Genomic DNA, 26,181 nt, shown 5'->3' with positions numbered 1-26,181 from the left:
CATTGCTTGGAACTTAGATACTTGGTTTGCTTTAATAAATGGTTGTGTGCATCATACAATCCATAGGCCGGTGGTACTCCTCCTTAAAAAAGGATTCAACTATCGCTAGATACGTAAATAAAAGCTTTGACAATCATCGACCCACAATGGCCAAATCTGCAAAATACCAAGGCAAGAAGGAACAATACAGAAGTCGAAATGCGATGAATATTACAGAATACGACCAAAGCAATGCATCGTCCAAAATAAGCATAATTTAACAGTACACCTTGCTAAATATCATCAAGTCCAAATGACGTTTGGATAAACATAGCATCAAAAGATTGCTTAAATACTGGCATGAAGGTCAAGGTAATCAGAGGTTCCCCATGAACTCAACGTTAGGTGGTAGCACGAAAGTAGTGACCCAGAAATGAAGAGCTGACTTCAAACAAAGATGCGCCAATTCCTTACAAATCACCAAACGGCCTGAATCATAGAAATGACACAAGTATCGGCTACCAAATTTGCATTGAAACAAACCAATATAACTTGATGAAAGTGCAGGATTAGCAAGCAGTATAAAAAAATCATAGCTCATGTCTATGATGTTTACTGTTCAGAATTCAAACATATAAGTGAATACCAGTAAAAGATTTTTCTCTTCAAGAGTTGTCGAAAAGATGGCAACAATTGAGACAAAATGACAATTACCGTATTATGAAAAGAAACTGAATAAGATGTGCTATCTTCTAGACAAGAAGTAGCCAAATCATCAATTGGTTTCATGCAGTGAGGAGTACGAGGTACCTAATTAACCAATAATCGCACAGTGAACGTCACATATATAATCATATGCATATTTGACACCAGTAATATCCTATCTGGATTTCTTTGATCTCCTAAATGATCAGATACTACAAAAATAGAAGCAAGATTGTGTCCTTATCAATTGTAAAGATAAGAGAAAGTAAAGGTGACATCGAGGGTCACAGTTAAGAACTTAATGTGAATAATGAGGACCATCTCCCAACCCAGTACCACAAGGCAAATGTGTAAGAAAAAAAAACACATTAAGATGCTGATTTCCCAGGAATACAATTCATAAACAGAAGCTAAAAGACCCAATATGAAACTTGCACCAAGCCTGTGAAAGAAGCTCACTACAACTCTCAGCATAAAAAAAAATCTGCACTTTGGAAATCTAAAGGTAACCTAAAAGCTGTTTTTATAACAAATCAAAATGAGCAAGGAAATCAGAGTGAGCGGGCAGTTAAAAGTTAAAATGTAAACCTAATGTACAAAACTGCAATGTCAGAATGAATTTTACAATCCATGCATGAGCAACGTTAGTTACCAATGTAAACATTTACTAGCAGGTAGTGCGCGGCGGCACGCCGCGCCACATGAATTTACAAACTATTTGTTCTTTTTGGTAATATTTGGTAACTTGTCCCAAGACTTGATTCATTGCAAAGTAGTTCATACAAGAAAAGAATACATCTAGTTGGTACGTGCATAAGTGATCTACAGTAGATAGTGATAGTGGCTACTGGCCACAGAATTATAAAGCTCTTGTTCTTTTTTTAGATAAGATGTTGATCGTCAGCTGGGTTTGTCTCAGTGATGTAGTGTAAAGAGATGAGGCTAGTTCTTATGCTTTGGTTCTTGGTGGTTTGTTCCCTATGTACACAATGTTGAAGTTGCTTTCATTTCATTCAAACTTAGTCCGTTTTGAATTGATGAATGTCCTAGATCTCGACGGATTGCAAACTATCTTGAAATTAGAGATAACCTTTTTTATTTTAAGAATCCTTGTTTGCCTTGATTTCTCTGACAGAATATAAAGTGGACATGAGAGCTACTTTGTTTGTTTAATAAGGTTGTAAACTTAGACGCATGTATCTTTATTTCTTTTCAAACAAAGTGTTTAAACTGAAGTTTTCTTTTTGCTTGACAACTACAATGAATTCGGTGCGGTAGAGGAGCGAAAGATAAATAGTACAGAAAGATAAAAGTCAACATATCTATACATTGTTGACTGGCAGAATAAGTTTTAATTAATCAAAACCAACATAAGCGAGGTGGGAGGAAGAATTAATTAGCATGTGAGTCACTTCATATGAAAAACAAATTGAGGCTAGGCAGTGCAAAAAAATGCCGAATCAACTTAATTGATATTAGTTAGTCTGAAGGAGTTGACTGCCTTGTGGCCCAGTTTGGGCGTGAGCCAACCCAACAAAAAAAGTAAGAGTTATATTGTTTTTTAGAAGAAAATAGGTTATTTTCTGCTTTTAATAGTACTTACTTCATAAAAATGCCACCCAGTTCAGTGCACTTTCATTACCATGCCATTTATTTTTTTTCTTTTCCATTTTCTAGCACTTGAAAGGACCAAAGTGCCCCTGATGCTATCTAACCTTATCTAATGTGTGTGGACTGGTTGGATAAGGATTGCTCTCGGGCTAGCTCGTCGCCGTACCCCACTGCTGCTTGCGGAAGCCACCGCATCTCTCCGCCATAGCTTGCCCACGCGTGTGCGAGCAACCATAGCTCCCCCGCCGATGGCCCATGCCTTGCTGATGCCTGCGCGAGCCACTGTGGTTCGTCGCCGGTGCTCGTCCATGTCTGTAGGCGCCGGCGCAGCTCGTCCTCGCCTCGCGGATACCTACACAAGCCACCGCAGCTTGCCGCGGGTTCTCCCACACGCCCGCGCGCGACAGCGCAGCTCTCCGCGGGTGCTTGCCCTCCCCTGCGCGCATCGGCGCAGATCGCCCTCCCCTGCTGGAGAAGCATTCTAGTGGCGAGACTGGTGCTGAAGAGAAGGTGGATGCCTTGTGCAGGTCCTGAGCAAGTGGCTTAATGGCAGCAACGGCCGGAGGAGGAGATGGATGCGTATGCAGGTCCTGAAGGTGTTGAATGCAAGCAACATGTAAGTCACATTTATTGTAGTCTTTTGCTTGATTATGGATTGCAATTTGGAAATTACGTCAAGAATAGCATGTCACGTTTAGCTTCACAACCACGATGAACTGAGCGACAATACGACAAATGAATAATACCACAAATTTCAGTTCATAAGCTACTTGTTGCAATCTGTTTTGTTGCACTTGCTGTAGCTTATTCAAAGACAACAATGGAATTGTAGGTAGAAGTGGCAAAAGTATGTAGACCTCAAATTTCTGTACATTGGCATGGGAGAGATATACAGACACTTCAACAATGATTCATAGATGAATATGAAATAAGTTCACATCTGCCAAAAAACCGTGATGAGTTCACCTAATGAGTTCATAGATAAAACTAAATGAGTTCACAACGCAGAATGTAGATGAGCTCACCGCTGATATAAGCTCACGGCTCAGAGAAATTGAAGGAATTGAGTTCAAATACAAGAAAACTACTTGATGAAATAAGTCTGGAACTCCATGTTTGGAACTTGATTTATGTTTAATAATATGAATGTGTGCATGAAGGGGAGCCTTGGCGCAGTGGTAAAGCTGCTGCCTTGTGACCATGAGGTCACTTCTTTGTTGGATATGTGGCGTTGGAATGAGACTAATGTTACAGCCCAATAAGCGGTATGTGATAGCAGGCCTTCTCTGTGTCGACGGGCCATATTAAACTCATCTTTGTCCGGCAGGACAGTGAAGTGATTTGGAGACGTACTAAACATTTCTCTCATCGGAGAAGAAATTCCCAATTCCACAAACAGTTGATGTTCTTCCAGGTCGCTACAGTGATGGAGTCAATTCATTGGTACAACACCGGCATGAGCACAAAGGCAACTGGCCGGCGGTCATATGTCCATGGAAAAAAAATGCTAATTACTTCATATTTCTTGTTGTAATTTCAGTGATGACTTCCGGGTAGAACCAGGGTGGCTTCCTGGCGTCGCCGAGAGTAGCTCTGCCATTGAGTCGCTGGATCTACTTGCAAGTAGTGGAGCGCCCTAACTCATTCAGATCCGTAAGCATCCTTTGTTTCCTTCTTTTTGGTTGTTTGAATCGTTTGATTCCACTTTGTTTTCAGTGCAAAGAATAACTACCACCAGTTAGATCGACCTGTGATGATAATATATGTGATTAATTTATGTTTGTCATCCTCGTGTTCTTGTACGATTAACATCTACCACTACATCATCTATTTTTGGAATGAAATTTAACTAATGTATATATATATACTTTTGTGTCAGGTAGTCTGATTGTTTAGCATCTGTTGGTATAAATAACATAGTTTTCTGTTTAATTAAATAATTAACATTTTTTTCTTATAGACCGCAACAGTATCTCCGCTGAGAATATTTGACAGAATTGTTTCTTGTTATCTGAATATTTTTGTCACCATGGCTATACAGTAATAGAATGAATCTATTAGGCAGTGTTCTATCTGATGGGGACAACTTCTGATGCTACCATATATTTTTTTGACTGTAAGACTCATGGCAAGTGGAAGTTCTTTATAATGGGAGTCGGGAAAAAATCCGAGTATTTAGTGACTAAATTAGCTATAGAATATGACCAAGCTACCACATTAACGTATGCCTAAAGAATACATCTAAAAACAAAGGATGATGAAGTCAAGTGTGACATACATATCACATATCAATACCTAATATCTTATTATCAGAATGCATCCCAATCCATGATGATCCCAGCAACATCTCCAAAATGGCAATCCTGTGTGGATAGTATATACATACTCACTTCACAGTGCAATTTATTGTATATTTAATATCATGTGTTCAGCATATAGTACCCTATAAGGCTAACAAATCTACATTAGATTTCTTTAGTACAAGAGCAGATTTTGCGAAGCTTTAAAAGAAATTGATAATGCTGAGCGCCCTACTTTAGGCAAACTTGTTCAAAGAATTAAAAATGATTCATTTTATTTTTAGGAGAGAGAAAACTATCACAAAAGGAACAATAAATACCTGAGAATAATTTAGTAGTAAAATAGTCATCAAGCTGTACCATTTCCTCTGCATGTCAGCTATTCAGCACATCATGTGTTTATTTGTTTAAAAACCATGTGAAATTAAAGCACAATTACTTCCATCGAGAAAAATGGAACACAAAACGTAATGGAGAGATTAAGAATAAATATACCATGTCATATTAAAGATGCAGGTTCCGAATTCCTTGCACATTCACACAAGGAGCTGGACCCCCAAATTTGTGTCCTCAGCACAGACTTGCACGCAATGCCTGAACATTCTTCTTAGATTAAGAATTTGTAGCATATGCACTCAACTTTAGATCTGATGAAATTCTAGTACTAATAACTCGTCTACTCGTACAAGGAAACCACGCACACCAGAGGAGAGGAAAGGGAGATGAAGGGGACCTGTTGCCGGGGCCGAAGTTGGGGAAGACCGAGGGGAGTCGATTAGGATGGAGAGCGGCAGGGCAGCGAGCTATCCAGCGCCAACTGCAGGCGTGCCACCTTGGACTATGGGAAGGCCACCACCATGTATCCGCCTTGGAGGCCAGGGACAGAGCCGGAACCGAGGAAGATCTATGAGAAGACGATGGCATGCGGCTCTCCTGATTCATGGTGTAGCTTGCACGCACCTCCCGGCCGGCCAGACGGAGCGGCAACCAGGTGCACCATGGGATCTTGGGTGGAGACTGGAGGGCAGCATCAGGAGGAGAGATGGGCCTATAGGTGAGGAGTGGTTTGACACATAAGAGAAGAACACAGCAAAGAGCTACTTATAGGCAAGCAAAGAAGGACCCAGAACACAAACGATGTGCAAACGTCGAACTCCAAACATGTAAAGGTGGACACATGCATGCATGCATGAGCCATGCAGCAGCACACCTATACCAGCCCATACAACATCCCATGCAGCTAATATTTTTTTCTCACATGAGACAAAATCAGCCCATGCAGTCATACCATCTTTTCACATGAGACAATATAAGCCCATGCACCTTTAGAAGAAACATGCACAGTCCAAGTGAGCAACCAAGAGAGCAATCAACCATTTCACGAAAGCCACCGTGCACACGTGTCGCTCAATCAGCAGGGGTAAACAAAATTCCAAAAAACCTAGAAAAATCGAACCCTTACGGGCCTAGTCTTCTTAGTATATGTTGGTCCTGGTGCCAAAATTACGTATCACGTAGCGTGTACTGAATAAAACCAGTTATAGGGCAGTCACATGGTGGGATCAATATCCATTCGAAGAAGCATACTAGGAAGTTGTGCAAGAATAATTCAGAAATTGTAACCGGGAAACTTTCAGAAGATGAAATACGGCAGGACAGGATAATGAACATGTGTAGAGACTAGAGACCATACAACACAAATTAAGGAAGTATCAAGTGTGTCATTATCTCTACAATACAACCAACGGGACTTGTGATGAGAACTTTTAAGATAGACTTAGGTATTTGTTGAGTAATGTGATTGTATTAGAAAATATAGGATAAACTAGAAAGTATTCTGGCTTGTCTTGTACTCCAAATAGATCATGTACTTCTATATATATACCCACGAGGCTGAAGCAATACAACGAACAATTTCATCAATCCTATCCCTTCCTTCTAACATGGTATCAGCCTAATCATAATTCAAACCCTAGGCGCCGCCGCTTGCGCACCTGCGCGCCGCCTCCCGGGCGGTCGGCCACCATGATCGCCGCCGGGGGCCGCGCCGCCTGTATCTAGGGTTCGTCCCGGCCGTGTTGGCCGGTTGCCCTAGAGAGTCTTTTTTCCGAGCCTTTGCTCCGGGTTTTTTCGCTCTCTCGTTGGTCGTTTTGATCGGCGTTTTCCTTTTTGGTTTTTCGATGAAATCTTGATCGGTTTGCGTCGCCCGTCGTCGTCGTCGACCCCCATGCGCCTCTACTCCAACCCCGGCGCGACCAGCCGGCCTCTCCTCCGACCCGGCGGCCATGCGCGCCGCGGCGGCCCATCAGGGCCAGTCGCCGTCCGCCCGTTGCCCAGCATCGGCCGTCACCGCCCTGCTCCGACCGGGAAACCTGCATTGCCCCGACCTGGCGGCCTCGCGCCATGCGGCGGCCAATCATAGCCGTCGCTCGCGCGCCGGCCCGCCCATTGATCCACATCACCCGCCTCCGCCACGTCTGTTGGGGATCGTAGTAGAAATTTAAAATTTTCTACGCATCACTAAGATCAATCTATGGAGTAATCTAGCAACGAGAGGAAGGGGAGTGCACCTACATACCCTTGTAGATCGCTAAGCGAAAGCGTTGCAAGAACACGGTTGGTGGAGTCGTACACGCAGCGATTTAGATCGCGGTCGATTCCGATCTAAGCACCGAACAACGGCGCCTCCGCATTCAACACACGTACAGCCCAGTGACGTCTCCCGCGTCTTGATCCAGCAAGGGAGAGGGAGAGGTTGGGGAAGACTTCGTCCAGCAGCAGCACGATGGCGTGGTGATGGTGGAGGAGCGCGAGACTCCAGCAGGGCTTCGCCAAGCACTACGAGAGACGAGGAGGGAGAGAGGTAGGGCTGCGCCAAGAGGAAGATCAAATCATGTGTTGGCCAGCCCCCAATACCTCAAGTATATATAGGGGGAGGGGAGGAGCTGCGCCCCCATCTAGGGTTCCATCCCTAGGGGTGGAGGCAGCCCCCAAAACCCATCTAGGGTGCGGCCAAGGGGGGGGGAAGAGAGGGGGGCGCCCTAAGGTGGGCCTTAAGGCCCATCTGGACCTAGGGTTTGCCCCCTTCTCACTCTCCACGCGCCTTGGGCCTTGGTGGGGGGGCGCACCAGCCCACCTGGGGCTGGTCCCCTCCCACACTTGGCCCACGCAGCCTTCTGGGGCTGGTGGCCCCACCTGGTGGACCCCGGGACCCTCCCGGTGGTCCCGGTACGTTACAGATAGCACCCGAAACTTTTCCGGTGACCAAACCGGGACTTCCCATATATAAATCTTTACCTCCGGACCATTTAGAAACTCCTCGTGACATCCGGGATCTCATTCGGGACTCCGAACAACATTTGGTAACCGCGTACATACTTTCCCTATAACTCTAGCGTCATCGAACCTTAAGTGTGTAGACGCTACGGGCTCGGGAGTCATGCAGACATGGCCGAGACAACTCTTCGGTCAATAACCAACAGCGGGATCTGGATACCCATATTGGCTCCCACATGCTCCACGATGATCTCATCGGATGAACCACGATGTCAAGGATTCAATCAATCCCGTATACAATTCCCTTTGTCTATCGGTACGATACTTGCCCGAGATTCGATCGTCGGTATCCCGATACCTCGTTCAATATTGTTACCGGCAAGTCTTTTTACTCGTTCCGTAACACATCATCCCGTGATCAACTCCTTGGTCACGTTGTGCACATTATGATAATGTCCTACCGAGTGGGCCCAGAGATACCTCTCCGTTACACGGAGTGACAAATCCCAGTGTCGATTCATGCCAGCCCAACAGACACTTTCGGAGATACCCGCAGTGCACCTTTATAGCCACCCAGTTGCGTTGTGACGTTTGGTACATCCAAAGCATTCCTACGGTATCCGGGAGTTGCACAATCTCATGGTCTAAGGAAATGATACTTGACATTAGAGAAGCTTTAGCATACGAACTACACGATCTTGTGCTAGGCTTAGGATTGGGTCTTGTCCATCACATCATTCTCCTAATGATGTGATCCCGTTATCAACGACATCCAATGTCCATGGTCAGGAAACCGTAACCATCTATTGATCAATGAGCTAGTCAACTAGAGGCTTACTAGGGACATGGTGTTATCTATGTATCCACACATGTATCTGAGTTTCCTATCAATACAATTCTAGCATGGATAATAAACGATTATCATGAACAAGGAAATACAATAATAACTCATTTATTATTGCCTCTAGGGCATATTTCCAACAGTCTCCCACTTGCACTAGAGTCAATAGTCTAGTTCACATCACTATGTGATTGCAATGAATCCAACACCCATGGGGTTTGTTCATATCTTGCTTGTGAGAGAGATTTATTAGTCAATGGGTCTGAACCTTTCAGATCCATGTGTGCTTTACAAATCTCTATGTCATCTTGTAGATGCAGCTACCACGCGCTACTTGGAGCTATTCCAAATAACTGTTCTACTATACGAATCCGGTTTACTACTCAGAGTCATCCGGATTAGTGTCAAAGTTTGCATCGACGTAACCCTTTACGACGAACTCTTTTACCACCTCCATAATCGAGAAAATTCCTTAGTCCACTAGTTACTAAGGATAACCTTGACCGTTGTCCTGTGATCCATTCCTAGATCACACTTGTACCCCTTGACTGACTCATGGCTTAGCACACTTCAGGTGCGGTACACAACATTGCATACTTTAGAACCTACGTCTAAAGCATAGGGGACGACCTTCGTCCTTTCTCTCTATTCTGCCGTGGTCAGGTCTTGAGGTTTACTCAATACTCATACCTTATAACACAGCTAAGAACTCCTTTGCCGATCTATTTTTGAACTCCTTCAAAATTTTGTCATGGTATGTGTTCGTTTGAAAGTACTATTAAGCGATTTTGATCTATCCTTATAGATCTTGATGCTCAATGTTCAAGTAGCTTAATACAGGTTTTCCATTGAAAAACACTTTTCAAATAACCCTGCATACTTTCCAGATATTCTACATCATTTCTGATCAACAATATGTGAACAACATATACTCATCAAAATTTTTATAGTGCTCCCACTCACTTCTTTGGAAATACAAGTTTCTCATAAACTTTGTATAAACTCAAAATCTTTGATCATCTCATCAAAGCGTACATTCCAATTCCGAGATGCTTACTCCAGTTCTTAGAAGGATTGCTGGAGCTTTGCATACTTGTTAGCATCTTTCAGGATTGACAAAACCTTCTGGCTGTATCACATACAACCTTTCCTCAAGAAAAACGTCGAGGAAAAAATGTTTTGACATCCTATCTGCAAGATTTCATAAATAATGCAGTAACTGCTAACATAATTTCAATAGACTCTTAGCATCGCTACGAGTGAGAAAGTCTCATCGTATTCAACTCCTTAAACTTGTCGGGAAACATCTTAACGACAAGTCGAGCTTTCTTAATGGTGACACTTATCATCATTGTCCGTCTTTCTTTTAAAATCCATCTGCACCCAACAGCCTTACGACCATCAAGTAGTTCTTTTCAAAGTCTATACTTTGTTTTATACATGGATCCTCTCTCGGATTTTATGGCCTCGAGCCATTCGTCGGAATCCGGGCCCACCATCACTTCTCCATAGCTCATAGGTTCATTATTGTTTAGCAACATGATTTCCAAGACAGGATTACGTACCACTCTGAAGTAGTACACATCCTTGTCGACCTATGAGGTTTGGTAGTGACTTGATCCGAAGTTTCATGATCATTATCATAAGCTTCCACTTCAATTGGTGTAGGTGCCACAGGAACAACTTCCTGTGCCCTGCTACACACTAGTTGAAGTGACGGTTCAATAACCTCATCAAGTCTCCACCATCCTCCCACTCAATTCTTTCGAGAGAAATTTTTCCTCGAGAAAGGACCTGTTTCTAGAAACAATCACTTTTGCTTCCGGATCTGGAATAGGATGTATACCCAACTATTTTTGGGTATTCTATGAAGATGCATTTATCCGCTTTGGGTTCGAGCTTATCAGCCTGAAACCTTTTCACATAAGCATCGCAGCCCCAAACTTTTAAGAAACGACAACTTAGATTTCTCTAAACTATAGTTCATACGGTGTCGTCTCAACGGAATTGTGTGGTGCCCTATTTAAAGTGAGTGCGGTTGTCTCTAATGCCTAACCCATAAATGATAGTGGTAATTCGATAAGAGACATCATGGTATGCATCATATCCAATAGGGTGTAGTTGTGATGTTCGGACACACCATCACACTATGGTGGTCCAGGCGGTATTGGTGTGAAACAATTTCCACAATGTCTTAATTATGTGCCAAACTCGTAACTTAGATATTCATCTCTATGATCATATCATAGACATTTTATCATCTTATCACGACAATCTTCAACTTCACTCTGAAATTACTTGAACCTTTCAATAATTCAGACCTGTGTTTCATCAAGTAAATATACTCAGCATCTACTCAAATCATCTGTGAAGTAAGAACATAACGGTATCCACTGCGTGCCTCAGCACTCATTGGACTGCACACATCAAAATGTATTATTTCCAACAAGTTGCTTTCTTATTCCATCTTACTGAAAACGAGACATTTCAGTCATCTTGCCCATGTGGTATCATTTGCATGTCTCAAGTGATTCAAAATCAAGTGAGTCCAAACGATCCATCTGTATGGAGTTTCTTCATGCATATCTACCAATAGACATGGTTCGCATGTCTCAATCCTTTCAAAAATGAGTGAGTCCAAAGATCCATCAACATGGAGCTTCTTCATGCGTTTTATACCAACATGACTCAAATGGCAGTGCCACAAGTACGTGGTACTATCATTACTATCTTATATCTTTTGGCATGAATATGTGAATCACTATGATCGAGATTCAATAAACCATTCATTTTAGGTGCAAGACCATTGAAGGCATTATTCAAATAAACAGAGTAACCATTATTCTCCTTAAATGAATAACCGTGTGGCCATAAACATAATCCAATCATGTCTATGCTCAATGCAAACACCAAATAAAAATTATTTCGGTTTAACACCAATCCCGATGGTAGAGGGAGCGTGCAATGTTTGATCACATCAATCTTGGTAACACTTCCAACACATATCGTCATCTCACCTTTAGCTAGTCTCCGCAGCCTTTTATTTCGAGTTACTAACGCTTAGCAACCGAACCGATATTTATTACCCTGGTGCTACTAGGAGTACTAGTAAAGTACACAATAATATGACGTATATTCAAAATACTTCTGTCGACCTTGCCAGCCTTCTCATCTACCAAGTATCTAGGGTAGTTCTGCTTCAATGGCCGTTCCCCTCATTATAGAAGCACTTAGTCTCGGGTTTGGTTCAACCTTGAGTTTCTTCACTAGAGCAGTAACTGATTTGCCGTCTCATGAAGTATCCCTTCTTTCCCTTGCCCTTCTTGAAACTAGTGGTTTAACCATCAACAATTGATGCTCCTACTTGATTTCTACTTTCGCGGTGTCAAACATCGTGAGTTGCTCAAGGATCATCATGTCTATCCCTGATATGTTATAGTTCATCACTAAGCTCTAATAGCTTGGTGGCAGTGACTATGGAGAACTATCACTATCTCATCTGGAAGATTAACTCCCACTCGATTCAAGCGATTGCAGTACTCAGATAATCTGAGCACATGCTCAACGATTGAGTTTTTCTCCCTTAGTTTGCAGACTTAAGAAACTTGTCAGAGGTCTCATACCTCTTGACGTGGGCACTAGTCTGAAATTCCAATTTTAGTCTTTGGAACATCTCATATGTTCTGCGACGTTTCAAAAATGTCGCTGGTGCCACAATTCTAAACCGTTAGTATTATGTACTGAACTATCACGTAGTCATCAAAACATGTATGTCAGGTGTTTCCCAACATCTAGAGACGACGCTCGAGGTTCAACACACTGAGCGGTGCATTAAGGACATAGCCCTTCTGTGCAGCAATGAGGACAATCCTCAGTTCACGGACTCAGTCCGCATAATTGCTACTGTCAACTCTAAACTAAATTTTCTCTAGGAACATATCTAAAATAGTAGAACGAAAACGTGAGGTACAACATAATTTGCAAAGATCTTTTGACTATGTTCATGATAATTAAGTTCATCTAATCAAATTATTCAATGAACTCCCACTTAGATAGACATCCCTCTAGTCATCTAAGTGATACATGATCCGAGTCAACTAGGCCGTGTCCGATCATCACGTGAGACGGACTAGTCATCATCGGTGAACATCTTCATGTTGATCGTATCCACTATACGACTCATGTTCGACCTTTCGGTCTTCCATGTTCTGAGGCCATGTCTGTACATGCTAGGCTCGTCAAGTTAACTTAAGTGTATTGCGTGTGTAAATCTGGCTTACACCCGTTGTATGCGAACGTTAGAACCTATCACACCCGATCATCACGTGGTGCTTTGAAACAACGGACCTTAGCAACGGTGCACAGTTAGGGGGAACACAATCCTTAATATTTTAATGAGGGATCATCTTATTTATGGTACCGTCATTCTAAGCAAATAAAATGTAAAAACATGACAAACATCACATGCAAATCATAAAGTGACATGATATGGCCAATATCATCTTGCGCCTTTAATCTTCATCTTCGAGGCACGGTATGAACACGGCATGACACCATGATCTCCATCATCATGATCTCCATCATCGTGTCTTCATGAAGTTGCCTCACCAACTATTACTTCTACTACTATGGTTAACGGTTAGCAATAAAGTAAAGTAATTACATGGCGTTTTCATTGACATGCAGGTCATAAATAAATTAAGACAACTCCTATGGCTCCTGTCGGTTGTCATACTCATCGACATGCAAGTCGTGATTTCTATTACGAGAACATGATCAATCTCATACATCACATATATCATTCATCACATCCTTTTGGCCATATCACATCACATAGCATACCCTGCAAAAACAAGTTAGACGTCCTTTAATTGTTGTTGCATGTTTTACGTGTCTGCTATGGGTTTCTAGCAAGAATGTTTCTTACCTACGCAAAAACACAACGGTGATATGCCAATTGCTATTTACCCTTCATAAGGACCATTTTCATCGAATCCGATCCGACTAAAATGGGAGAGACAGACACCCGCCAGGCACCTTATGCATCAAGTGCATGTCAGTCGGTGGAACCAGTCTCACGTAAGCGTACGTGTAAGGTCGGTCCGGGCCGCTTCATCCCACAATGCCGCCGAATCAAGATAAGACTAGTAATGGCAAGCAAATTGAACAAATCATCGCCCAGAACTACTTTGTGTTCTACTCATGCATAGAAACTACGCATAGACCTAGCTCATGATGCCACTGTTGGGGATCGTAGCAGAAATTTAAAATTTTCTACGCATCACCAAGATCAATCTATGGAGTAATCTAGCAACGAGAGGAAGGGGAGTGCACCTACGTACCCATGTAGATCGCTAAGCGGAAGCGTTGCAAGAACGCGGTTGGTGGAGTCGTACACGCAGCGATTCAGATCGCGGTCGATTCCGATCTAAGCACCGAACAACGGCGCCTCCACGTTTAACACACGTACAGCCCGGTGACGTCTCCCGCGCCTTGATCCAGCAAGGGAGAGGGAGAGATTGGGGAAGACTCCGTCCAGCAGCAACACAACGGCGTGGTGATGGTGGAGGAGCGCGGGACTCCAGCAGGGCTTCGCCAAGCACTACGAGAGACGAGGAGGAAGAGAGGTAGGGCTGCGCCAAGAGGAAGATCAAATCATGTGTTGGTCAGCCCCCAATACCTCAAATATATATAGGGGGAGGGGAGGGGCTGCGCCCCCATCTAGGGTTCCATCCCTAGGGGTGGCGGCAGCCCCCAAAACCCATCTAGGGTGCGGCCAAGGGGGGAAGAGAGGGGGACGCCCTAGGGTGGGCCTTAAGGCCCATCTGGACCTAGGGTTTGCCCCCTTCCCACTCTCCACGCGCCTTGGGCCTTGGTGGGGGGCGCACCTGCCTACCTGGGACTGGTCCCGTCCCACACTTGGCCCACGCAGCCTTCTGGGGCTGGTGGCCCCACCTGGTGGACCCCCGGGACCCTCCTGGTGGTCCCGGTACGTTACCGATAGCACCCGAAATTTTTCCGGTGACCAAACCGGGACTTCCCATATATAAATCTTTACCTCCGGACCATTCCAGAACTCCTCGTGATGTCCGGAATCTCATCCGAGACTCCAAACAACATTCGTTAACCACGTACATACTTTCCCTATAACCCTAGCGTCATCGAACCTTAAGTGTGTAGACCCTACGGGCTCGGGAGTCATGCAGACATGGCCGAGACAACTCTCCGGTCAATAACCAACAGCCGGATCTGGATACCCATGTTGGCTCCCACATGCTCCACGATGATCTAATCGGATGAACCACGATGTCAAGGATTCAATCAATCCCGTATACAATTCCCTTTGTCTATCGGTACGATACTTGCCCGAGATTTGATCGTCGGTATCCCGATACCTCGTTCAATCTCGTTACCGGCAAGTCTCTTTACTCGTTCCGTAACACATCATCCCGTGATCAACTCCTTGGTCATATTGTGCACATTATGATGATGTCCTACCGAGTGGGCCCAGAGATACCTCTCCGTTACACGGAGTGACAAATCCCAGTCTCGATTCATGCCAACCCAATAGACACTTTCGGAGATACCCGCAGTGCACCTTTATAGCCACCCAGTTACGTTGTGACGTTTGGTACACCCAAAGCATTCCTACGGTATCCGGGAGTTGCACAACTCATGGTCTAAGGAAATGATACTTGACATTAGAGAAGCTTTAGCATACGAACTACACGATCTTGTGCTAGGCTTAGGATTGGGTCTTGTCCATCACATCATTCTCCTAATGATGTGATCACGTTATCAACGACATCCAATGTCCATGGTCAGGAAACCGTAACTATCTATTGATCAATGAGCTAGTCAACTAGAGGCTTACTAGGGACATGGTGTTGTCTATGTATCTACACATGTATCTGAGTTTCCTATCAATACAATTCTAGCATGGATAATAAACGATTATCACGAACAAGGAAATATAATAATAACTCATTTATTATTGCCTCTAGGGCATATTTCCAACAACGTCTGCACGGCGGCCCGGCGGTCTACCTCGCCGGCCTCGTCCTTGGCTGCGTCGGGACGGCTGCAACAGGCTCGTTGGTTGACTGAACTCGGGCGCCGCTGCTACGTTGGTTGGCCCGGGCCTCGCTGCCTGGGTGCCGATGCTGACACGCTCGTCCGCATGATATCCCACGCCGTCCGTCGTCGCCGGCCTCATCGCGGACTCCGCCGCCACCACGCCTCCACCGAGGGCGTCCCCGACCTCGCGCGCGATCGGCTTGATCACCCGTTCGCCGCCGCGATCCGCCCCATTTACGCCACGCGACCAACCTGGCCCGTCGGTTGCACGCGCCTCCGCAGGTCCCGCAAAGATTGTCCCCGAGTTCAGCGCACCCTTCAGCCGATCGAGCAACAGGCTGCCGCTGTGTCGCCCCGTCGGGCCGCAGCGCCGCCGCCCCGTGTTTCTCCTCGCGGCTGCATCGACTCGTGCGTCGCCCCTACAGGCCGTAGTGCCATGATACGCAGTCCCAAACCACCGTCCAGAGGCCGTCCTCATGGCTGCACCGACTCGCAAACCACCGTTGCGTCGTCCCTTCGGGCCGCAGTGTCGCGGCCCGCGGTTTCCGCCGCTGCCCTGACCCGCCTGCCGCCGCTGCGTCGCCCCTTTGGGCCCTAGTGCCACGGCCCGCGGTCCACTTCGCCGTCCCCGCGTGTCGACTTCCCATGGTATGCGTCGCGTCGTCTTCCTTTGGTGCGAGAGCGCCACCGTCCGCGCCGGTCTTCGTCACGCTGTCGGGTTCTTCGCCTACTTCGAGCACCGTCGCCGCACTCCTAACCTAGCCGCTGTCACTGCCATCAGGCCGCCGTCGCCGCTCTTCTTTGGCCGCCGCCGCTGCTACCTCCGTAGCTGCCGCCGCTGCCCGTCCACCCCGTTCGTCTTCGTCTAGCACCAGCCCGTCGCCAGCGTCGCCGTCATCTACCCGACCACTTCGTCTACTCCGACCACCGTTGGTGACATCGGTCCCGCGCCGATGGGCGCCGCAATCGTCGTCAAGTTCTTCTCTGCTGGCCCTTCCAACTTCTTTGACATGGTGTACAGCTCGTGCAGGTCCCTCATCTATGCATGCCCGGTGCTGGCAACACCAACGTGTGCCTCATCTACGACATGTCCCCGGGTTTGGCAACCCTGGCGCGACGCCTCGTCAACACCGTCCTCTCCCCGGCGCACCCCTACTTCGACACCACTGCGCCCATGCTAACTCAGCGCCTCCTTGCGCCCGCGGCTCCATGGCGACTTCCTCGACACCGGCTACCCCGACTCGACATCGACCACGACATTCTTCGCACGGCTACCTCGACCCTGCGTTTTGAGTTTCGGATTGGGTTTTTTTCGCTCCTGAATGAAATGGCCGAATTTCGGTCAATTCAAACATTTCGGCAAAATCTCGGACGAAATTGCATAAACGAAATTTGAATTTTTGAATGAAATTTAATCGAAATCTGGCAGAATTTTGGCCGAAATTTTGCAATCAACGGAGGAAAGGTATAGCAGATCGAGCTCTAGGGATTAAAAACTGAATCAGTCCAAGAATAAACATTGGAGAAGCAAACGAAGAAGGAAGTGCCCTGATGCTACCTATGCATCAGTCCAACATATAAAAACAATTCTCACTGCCGCAGACATCAAGCACCATGCCGTGGCCTTGAAGAAGCAACAGAGAAGAAACTAGGTGGTGATGGAGGAGGCGCGAGGTGGCCCTGATGGAGGCTGCGCGTCCACGCGCTCACACGCAAGCAAGCGGGAGGGAGGTACCAGTCAACGAGGCGGCTTGATGCAGCGGAGGCGTGCAGATTCTTCACCCGAGGAGCTCCCGACGGGCGTGGGAAGGCAGCAGCAGGCGGGCAGCGGCGGCGCCGCACAGGGAAACAAGATGTTTAGGGTTCGGGCGTTCAGTTTGATGGCGTTTTCTTAGCCGGACCATAGTGGAGGCCTTCTAGATGTTGGGCTGGGCCATAACTTTCAAAGCAGGCCGGAATTTTTGAAGCGAAAGGGACATATTCCGGGCCCAGCCGAGATGGCCGAAATTGATTTTTTTCGGCCGAAAATCAAAACTGTGCCTCGACCACGGCTACACCACCCTACACTCTTGGATACCTCGACAACGACACAAAGGGCTACCGCCTTACTTGAGCAACCTTGTCGGTTGACACTCCAGCCACGACTCCGCGATGCGTCGACCGTTACGACTGTGGGGAGTGTCCGTCGGCTTGCCTTCGGATTCTTCTCCAGTCTCACCGTCCGCGTCGCTACCATTGTGACCGCAGGGGGATGTTGAGTAACGTGATTGTATTAGGAAACATAGGATAAACTAGGAAATATTCTGGCTTGTCTTGTACTCCAAATAGATCATGTAGTATTGAATGCCCCCAAATCCTTGTCATTCTGAGCATAATCACTTCAATATCTTGCAATAACAAAAATGATGTCAATATCTTGCAACTAAGAACTCTTTATAGTCATAAAAGTCCTAGAAATGCTGGATACATTTGCGCACCCAAGTTATACTAGCCTACTCCAAGCAGACACGTGAAACACAAAATGATCTGAGTGTGCAAAAGAGCAGGCAACATCGCTGAACAGAAATGACATGAGTGAGAGGAGAGGGGTGTACATGGGGTGCCCATATTCTGGAGCGAGGAAGGCGGGCGGCCAAGCCAGGAAGTAGGCGAACATGGGGTGCCCATATTCCTTGCCACGCTTCGTCGCCAGGCGCTCCAGCTTGCCGGTGTATAGATCGTACGAGTAGCGCCCGAATCCCCAGGTCTTGATGAACACCTTCCCCGTGCGACCGGCGTCCATGTCGCTGGGCCAGACGCAAACAGTCCGTTCGCAGGGCATGCCAGGAACTCAGGCTGCAGGTGGGACAATACCTGAGCGTCCCACCTCCAACCCACGTGATCCCACTACGTTTAGTGGGAGTAACTGGACACCCCATCAAAACATGCATAAATTATCTGGGCTCAAGTGGGATCTCACTTAGCAAATGAAGGATTGAAACATAATACTCCAGTACGCACTAGTTTAGCATCCATCTGCCGAGTCCACATTACAGTGTCACCCTTACACTGTAAGAAGCGAAGGCCAAGGCAGCACTGCACGAGCCCACTATAGTGTGTGTGCGCGCCGTGAAACGGTGCAAGTCAGGATCGACAACCGCAGTGCAGGCAGTCCAGCCGTGACTAGCTCTCTCTTTCCATTGGTGTTGAAAATAGAAGTAGAGAAGAAAATATTGCAGGATGTTTAGAGCTGCCCGAAACACACGACTTCTCTATTCTTCATGTGTGTGAGAGTTGAGGCCTGACATTGCCCAGCACTTCGGACCTGCAGTCGCCTTCCACGGCCAGGCGACCGACCGTGGAGCACCACATGACGTTCCTCTTGGCGGCCATAACCAATCGGCAGACCTGCCTGCAGCCCGACATCCGCCAGATCTTGCTTCCTTGGCCAAGAAGCTGCCCACTAGTCCTTGCGGCGTGGTGCCAGGAAGAAGAAACAGGGGTGCAGCGGCGGCGACGGCCATCAATCGGCGGCAGCGGCGGGAGCATGCTGTTGCACCACGCTTCTACTGTGCAGTTGGCTAGCTTAATAGCGCAAGGTGAGATCCCAACGGGCTAAGAGCATGTACAATGCATAGCCTCAAGGTGATGCCTCGCATGCCATATAGGATTGGATATGACGTAAAGTAGGTTCGGATAGGGAAGCGGGATCCTCTTCAGGAGGCGGGTGCTTGAAGAGAAAAAGTGTGGTCCGGTGACAAAAGCTGAAAAGGTTGGAATGAAAAGTAGAGATGCATGTGTACTAGAGTTTTTATTTTCTATTAGAAAATGTGCCCGTGCGTTGCAACGGAATAAATAAATATTTTCATGTCCCTAGTGGTGACACATCCGTATTGCCGTGTCTCCTCTTCATCATCGTTGTCAATGATAGTCACGTTATTCACTTACTCATGATAAAAGTGGTCAATCCTAAGGCAATGGGCTTGCTTACTCTAGAATGCCACTTCATGAGCTCCTTTCTACAACGACTTGTAATTCTATGGACTTATGATGATGGTGCACGCCATTTTTATCTCATCTTTTACTTGATTCATGCACCATTCCTACATTTTTATGCAATTGCTTTTTTTTTTCTGACGGTGTGGTATATGATAGAGATAATTATTGTTGGATAATTTTGAATCAATTAACAAAGGTCCTATGGAATGAAGCTTGATGGCAATGGCCAGTGGCGGAGACAGGACCCAGGCCGGGGGGGCCTGGGCCTGGGGCGTGAAGTTTTGTTTCTTTGTTAACTGTAGTGATTTTGCACTGTTTGGACACTGTTTAACACTGTAGCGACGAAGCAGGCCCAGGGCGCAGTGTTAGCCTGGCTCCGCCCCTAGCAATGGCTAGGAATTCATTTGAATTTCACAAATGGTTTCCTACACCTTCTCCGTCCTATCTAAATCATAAGATATCCCCATCTGATAGCACCCTCACTACTAAAAGAACACATCGTGCAAGATTAAAAATTAGGTTATAGAGACGTGGTAGAGATTAAGAAAAAACATTTGAAACTTAAGCTGAGAAAAAACTTTTAAGAGGCCGTTTAAAATACTAAAACCATAAGGCGATATCACAGCCTATAGAGGCATGCTCCATATGGTGCAAGCCTTGGCGTCAATGTGTCCAAGCTTAGCTTCCTTCTAGCTTTAGAAGCCGCCTCCAACAAATAAACTTGTTGTTTGGTTCCATTTATCAACAAAAGAGCACGTGCTTCTAATGGGTATAAAATAAATTTGATAATTCGTGTCGTATTCGAGTGTTTATCTATTGCACTACTAACTCCAAATCCATCCGAATTGAAATAATTACATATATTGCCTCCAAGTAATAGGGTGAGAGATATATTTAGTCATGATAGACTTCAAGTTTTACAAAGATGATTACTCGTGTAAGTAATTATTCTGTGAATAATTCCAAAGAAAATGATCATGCACATAATTAGATGTGGCACTACCGAGAAGCAACTTGAAGTCGTTATCTCAAATTAGTTACCAAAAAGAATGCTGAAAAGTGCATGCTAGCCATAACGTTTTAATGTCCATAAGTTACGTGCATGAATGATGTACAATGATCCCACAATATGTTGCATGGCACAATCTTCAGAATTTTTAATTCCGGACAATGATTCCACAATCTGGTGCATGGCACAATCTCTGGAATTTTTAATTCCGACCCACAAATCATGTCCTCCTTCCAAATCGGGGCTGCTTCTCATTTCCACACTTATTCTTGAGAGACGAATCCAGCCCTTCCCGGTTTTCTAGGCGGCATATTGACATTAACTGGCAAGTGTATATAAATCAATCAGATTTTGTGTAAGAGGGCGAGGTGGGACAATATAAGAGGGAAACGAATCTGAAAACTTTGCATAGCGGGCCACCTCGTGAGCTGAGGCCCATGTGATCTAGTTTTTTTTGCCTGGGCCACCTCGTGAGCTGAGGCTCATGTGATCGACAGGTCCAGAAAATCGATAGCGTACGAAATTTTGCTAGCGACGGACGGACGAAATTTGCTAGCGACCGACGAAATTTTCGGAAGGAAGAAGCGATAGCTGCTTTATTATTATTAGATAAAGATAAAGATAAAGATTTTTTAATGAGTTCTACTAATGGTAGTTTGTATTGGCGAGAAAAAATAAATGTAGATGTCTCAAATTACTTTTTGTCATGGGGCATATGTATCCATATGCCACCATTGTACATGCCCTAAAAGCATCTTCACTAGGGCCTCCAGGATGCCTCCCAAGCATCTTTTTTAGCACCGGTGGGTAAAAAACGTCCCAACCAGGCATCCGAGACATCGTTTTGCACCGGTTCTGGCGATATTTAGCGTCAACACGCCCACCCCACACCCAGCCCCCTGGGGGGCAGCTGGGGACGTCGGCATCTACTTTTTGCCCCGCTGCCCCACTTGCCAGCCCCCCTCTCTCTCCCCCTCTCCTCTCCTTTCTCTCTTTTCTCTCTCCTCTCTCTTTTCCCCACCTACCGCACACAGAGTTCGCGTGGCCGGCCATCGTCGCGGCCTCTGCTACGTCTTGAGCTTGCGTTGGTTTTCCCCAAAGAGGAAGGGATGATGCAGCAGAGTAGCGTAAATATTTCCCTCAGTTTTTGAGAACCAAGGTATCAATCCAGTAGGAGGCCACGCTCAAGTCCCTCATACCTGCACAAAACGATAGCTACTCGCAACCAACGCGATTAGGGGTTGTCAAGCCCTTCACGGTCACTTATGAGAGTGAGATCTGATAGATAGAATATTTTTGGTATTTTTGGTATAAACATGCAAAGTAAAAAGTAAAGGCAAAGTAAATAGCAAAACAATATTAAAGTGATGGAGATTGATATGATGAGAATAGACCCGGGGGCTATAGGTTTCACTAGTGGCTTCTCTCAAGAACATAAGTATTCTACAATGGATGAACAAATTACTGTTGAGCAATTGACAGAATTGAGCATAATTATGAAAATATCTAGGCATGATCATGTATATAGGCATCACGTCCGTGACAAGTAGACCGCATCTACTACTATTACTCCACTCATCGACCGCTATCCAGCATACATCTAGAGTATTAAGTTAAAAACAGAGTAACACTTTAAGCAAGATGACATGATGTAGAGAGATAAATTCATGCAATATGAAATAAATCCCATCTTGTTATCCTCGATGGCAACGATGCAATACGTGCCTTGCTGCCCCTTCTGTCACTGGGAAAGGACACAACAAGATCGAACCCAAAGCTAAGCACTTCTCCCATGGCAAGAACTATCAATCTAGTTGGCCAAACCAAACGGATAATTCGAAGAGACTTGCAAAGATAACCAATCATACATAAAAGAATTCAGAGAAGATTCAAATATTATTCATAGATAGACTTGATCATAAACCCACAATTCATCGATCTCAACAAACACACCGCAAAAAGAAGATTACATCGAATAGATCTTCACGAGAGAGGGGGAGAACTTTGTATTGAGAATCAAAGAGAGAAGAAGCCATCTAGCTACTAATTATGGACCCAAAGGTCTGAGATAAACTACTCACACTTCATCGGAGGGGCTAGGATGATGTAGAAGCCCTCTGTGATGACAGCCCTCTTCTGGCGGAGCTCCGGAACAGGCCCCAAGATGGGATCTCATGGATACAGAAAGTTACGGCGGTGGAATTAGGGTTTTGGCTCCGTCCCTGTTCGTTTGGGGGTACGTAGGTATATATAGGAGGAAGGAGTACGTCGGTGGAGCACCGAGGGGCCCACGAGGCAGGGGGCGCGCCCCCCTAGGGCGCGCCCCTCACCCTCGTGACCTCCTCTTTGATCCCTTGCAGTAGGGTCCAGGTCTCCTGGATCACGTTCGGTGAGAAAATCACGTTTCCGAAGATTTTATTCCGTTTGGACTCCGTTTGATATTCCGTTTCTCCGAAACACTGAAATAGGCAAAAAACAACAATTCTAGGCTGGGCCTCCGGTTAATAGGTTAGTCCCAAAAATAATATAAAAATGGAAAATAAAGCCCAATATAGTCCAAAATAGTAGATAATATAGCATGGAGCAATCAAAAAATTATAGATACGTTGGAGACGTATCAGGCATCCCCAAGCTTAATTCCTGCTCGTCCTCGAGTAGGTAAGTCATAAAAAGAGAATTTTTGATGCGGAGTGCTACTTGGCATAATTTCAATGCAAATCTTCTTAATTGTGGTATGAATATTTAGATTAAAAAGATTCAAGACAAAAGTTTATATTGACATAAAAAATAATAATACTTCAAGCATACTAACGAAGCAATTATGTCTTCTCAAAATAACATGGCCAAGGAAAGTTATCCCTACAAAATCATATAGTCTGGCTATGCTCCATCTTCCCCACACAAAGTATTTAAATCATGCACAACCCCGATGACAAGCCAAGCAATTTTTTCATACTCTAACTTTTTCAAAACTTTTTCAATCTTCACGCAATACATGAGCGTGAGCCATGGATATAGCACTATGGGTGAAATAGAATGGTGGTTGTGGAGAAGACAAAAAGGAGAAGATATTCTCACATCAACTAGGCGTATCAAAGGGCTATGGAGATGCCCACCAATAGATATCAATGCGAGTGAGTAGGGATTGCCATGCAACGGATGCACTAGAGCTATAAATGTATGAAAGCTCAACAAAAGAAACTAGTGGGTGTGCATCCAACTTGCTTGCTCAAGAAGACCTAGGGCAATTTGAGGAAGCCCATCATTGAAATATACATGCCAAGTTCTATAATGTAAAATTCTCACTAGTAAATGAAAGTGACAACATATGAGACTCTCTATATGAAGAACATGGTGCTACTTTGAAGCACAATATATGAGACTCGCTATATCAAGGTGCTACTTTGAAGCACAAGTGTGGAAAAAGAGATTGTAGCATTGCCCTTTTTTTGGGCCTTTTTTTCTTTGGCCTTTTTTTATTGGGACAATGCTTATTGAATGATGATCATCACACTTCTATTTATTTACAACTCAATGATTACAACTCGATACTAAAACAAAGTATGACTCTATATGAATGCCTCCGGCGGTGTGCCGGGATATGCAATGAATCAAGAGTGACAAGTATGAAAATTGTGAAAGGTGGATTTGCCACAAATACTATGTGAACTACATGATCATGCTAGCCAATATGACAATGATGGACGTGTCATGATGAACTAGATGATGGAAAGTTGCATGGCAATATATCTCGGAATGGCTATGAAAATGCCATAATAGGTAGGTATGGTGGCTGTTTTGAGGAAGATATATTGTAGGTGTATGATACCGGCGAAAGTTGCGCGGTATTAGAGAGGCTAGCAAAGGTGGAAGGGTGAGAGTGCGTATGATCCATGGACTCAACATTAGTCATAAAGAACTCATATACTTATTGCAAAAATCTAGAAGTTATCAAAGCAAAGTACTACGCGCATGCTCCTAGGGGGATAGATTGGTAGGAAAAGACCATCGCTCGTCCCCGACCGCCACTCATAAGGAAGACAATCAATAAATAAATCATGCTCCGACTTCATCACATAACGGTTCACCATACGTGCATGCTACGGGAATCACAAACTTCAACACAAGTATTCTTTAAATTCACAACTACTCCAATAGCATGACTTTAATATTATCACCTCCATATCTCAAAACAATTATCATGCTTCAATCTTTTCTTAGTATTCAACACACTCAAAAGAAAGTTTCACAAATCTTGAATACCAGGCATATTATTATTAAGCAAATTACCATGCTATTAAGAGACTCTCAAAATAATTTAAGTGAAGCATGAGATATCAATAGTTTCTTTAAAACAAATCCACCACCGTGCTCTAAAAGATCTAAGTGAAGCACATAGAGAAAAATTACTTAGCTCAAAAGATATAAGTGAAGCATATAGAGCAAAATTATAACGCTCAAAAGATATAAGTGAAGCACATAGAGCAAAACTACTTAGCTCAAAAGATATAAGTGAAGCACATAGAGTATTCTATCAAATTTTAATTCATGTATGGCTCTCTCAAAAGGTGTGTATAGAAAGAATGATTGTGGCATACTAACAAACAAAGACAAATAATACAAGACGCTCCAAGCAAAAAACATATCATGTTGGTGAATAAAAATATAGCTCCAAGTAAAGTTACCGATGGAAGTGGACGAAAGAGGGGATGCCTTCCGGGGCATCCCCAAGCTTTGACTTTTTGGTGTCCTTGGATTATCTTGGGGGTGCCATGGGCATCCCCAAGCTTAGGCTCTTGCCACTCCTTGTTCCATAATCCATCAAATTTTTACCCAAAACTTGAAAACTTCACAACACAAAACTCAAAATAGAAATCTCGTGAGCTCCGTTAGCGAAAGAAAACAAAAGACCACTTCAAGGTACTGTAATGAACTCATTCTTTATTTATATTGGTGTTAAACCTACTGTATTCCAACTTCTTGATGGATTATAAACTATTTTACTAGCCATAGATTCATCAAAATAGGCAAACAACACACGAAAAACAGAATCTGTCAAAAACAGAACAGTCTGTAGTAATTTGTAGCTAGCGCAAGATCTGGAATCCCAAAAATTCTAAAATAAATTTCTGGACGTGAGGAATTTATCCATTAATCATATTCAAAAAGAATTAACTAAATAGCACTCTTCAAATAAAAATGACAGCAGTTCTCGTGAGCGCTAAAGTTTCTGTTTTTTACAGCAAGTTCAACAAGACTTTCCCCAAGTCTTCCCAACGGTTTTACTTGGAACAAACACTAATTAAACACAAAAAACACAACCAAAACATAGGCTAGATAATTTATTTATTACTAAACAGTAGCAAATAGCAATGAATAAAAATAAAATTGGGTTGCCTCCCAAC

The 26,181-nt window shown here is 44.7% G+C and overlaps 1 protein-coding gene, 1 long non-coding RNA gene and 1 pseudogene across 11 annotated transcripts; 1 reads left to right on the top strand and 2 right to left on the bottom strand.

Moving 5' to 3' along the window:
* Positions 1 to 204: 204 nt before the first annotated feature.
* LOC125509046 lies at positions 205 to 2,527 on the bottom strand. Its single transcript, XR_007283931.1, has 2 exons — positions 2,400 to 2,527; positions 205 to 468 (listed from the first exon to the last, which is right to left on the bottom strand). It is a non-coding gene; the product is annotated as an uncharacterized LOC125509046 (long non-coding RNA).
* Positions 2,423 to 19,845, top strand: LOC125509044. 10 transcript variants are annotated; one of them, XM_048673909.1, is made up of 4 exons: positions 2,423 to 2,717; positions 2,823 to 2,911; positions 3,628 to 3,738; positions 3,836 to 4,081. In XM_048673909.1, exons 1-4 carry the CDS (start codon positions 2,544 to 2,546, stop codon positions 3,933 to 3,935), a joined length of 474 nt encoding a protein of 157 aa, XP_048529866.1. In that variant the 5' UTR covers positions 2,423 to 2,543; the 3' UTR covers positions 3,936 to 4,081. The 10 variants fall into 10 exon arrangements, 2 of the variants coding, with proteins under 2 accessions (XP_048529866.1, XP_048529867.1); XR_007283927.1 differs by adding an exon at positions 5,285 to 5,880 and having other exon boundaries at positions 2,444 to 2,911; positions 3,836 to 3,948; XR_007283930.1 differs by adding an exon at positions 5,285 to 5,880 and having other exon boundaries at positions 2,444 to 2,911; positions 3,623 to 3,709; positions 3,836 to 3,948.
* The window catches only part of LOC125509043, a 31,208-nt pseudogene continuing 23,114 nt past the window's right edge, over positions 18,088 to 26,181 (bottom strand).

This window comes from Triticum urartu, chromosome 5 (assembly GCF_003073215.2).
Source record: "Triticum urartu cultivar G1812 chromosome 5, Tu2.1, whole genome shotgun sequence".
Lineage (NCBI taxonomy): Eukaryota > Viridiplantae > Streptophyta > Magnoliopsida > Poales > Poaceae > Triticum > Triticum urartu.
The sequence above is the reverse complement of the archived record's forward strand: the minus strand, read 5'-3'. Positions and strand labels throughout refer to the sequence as shown.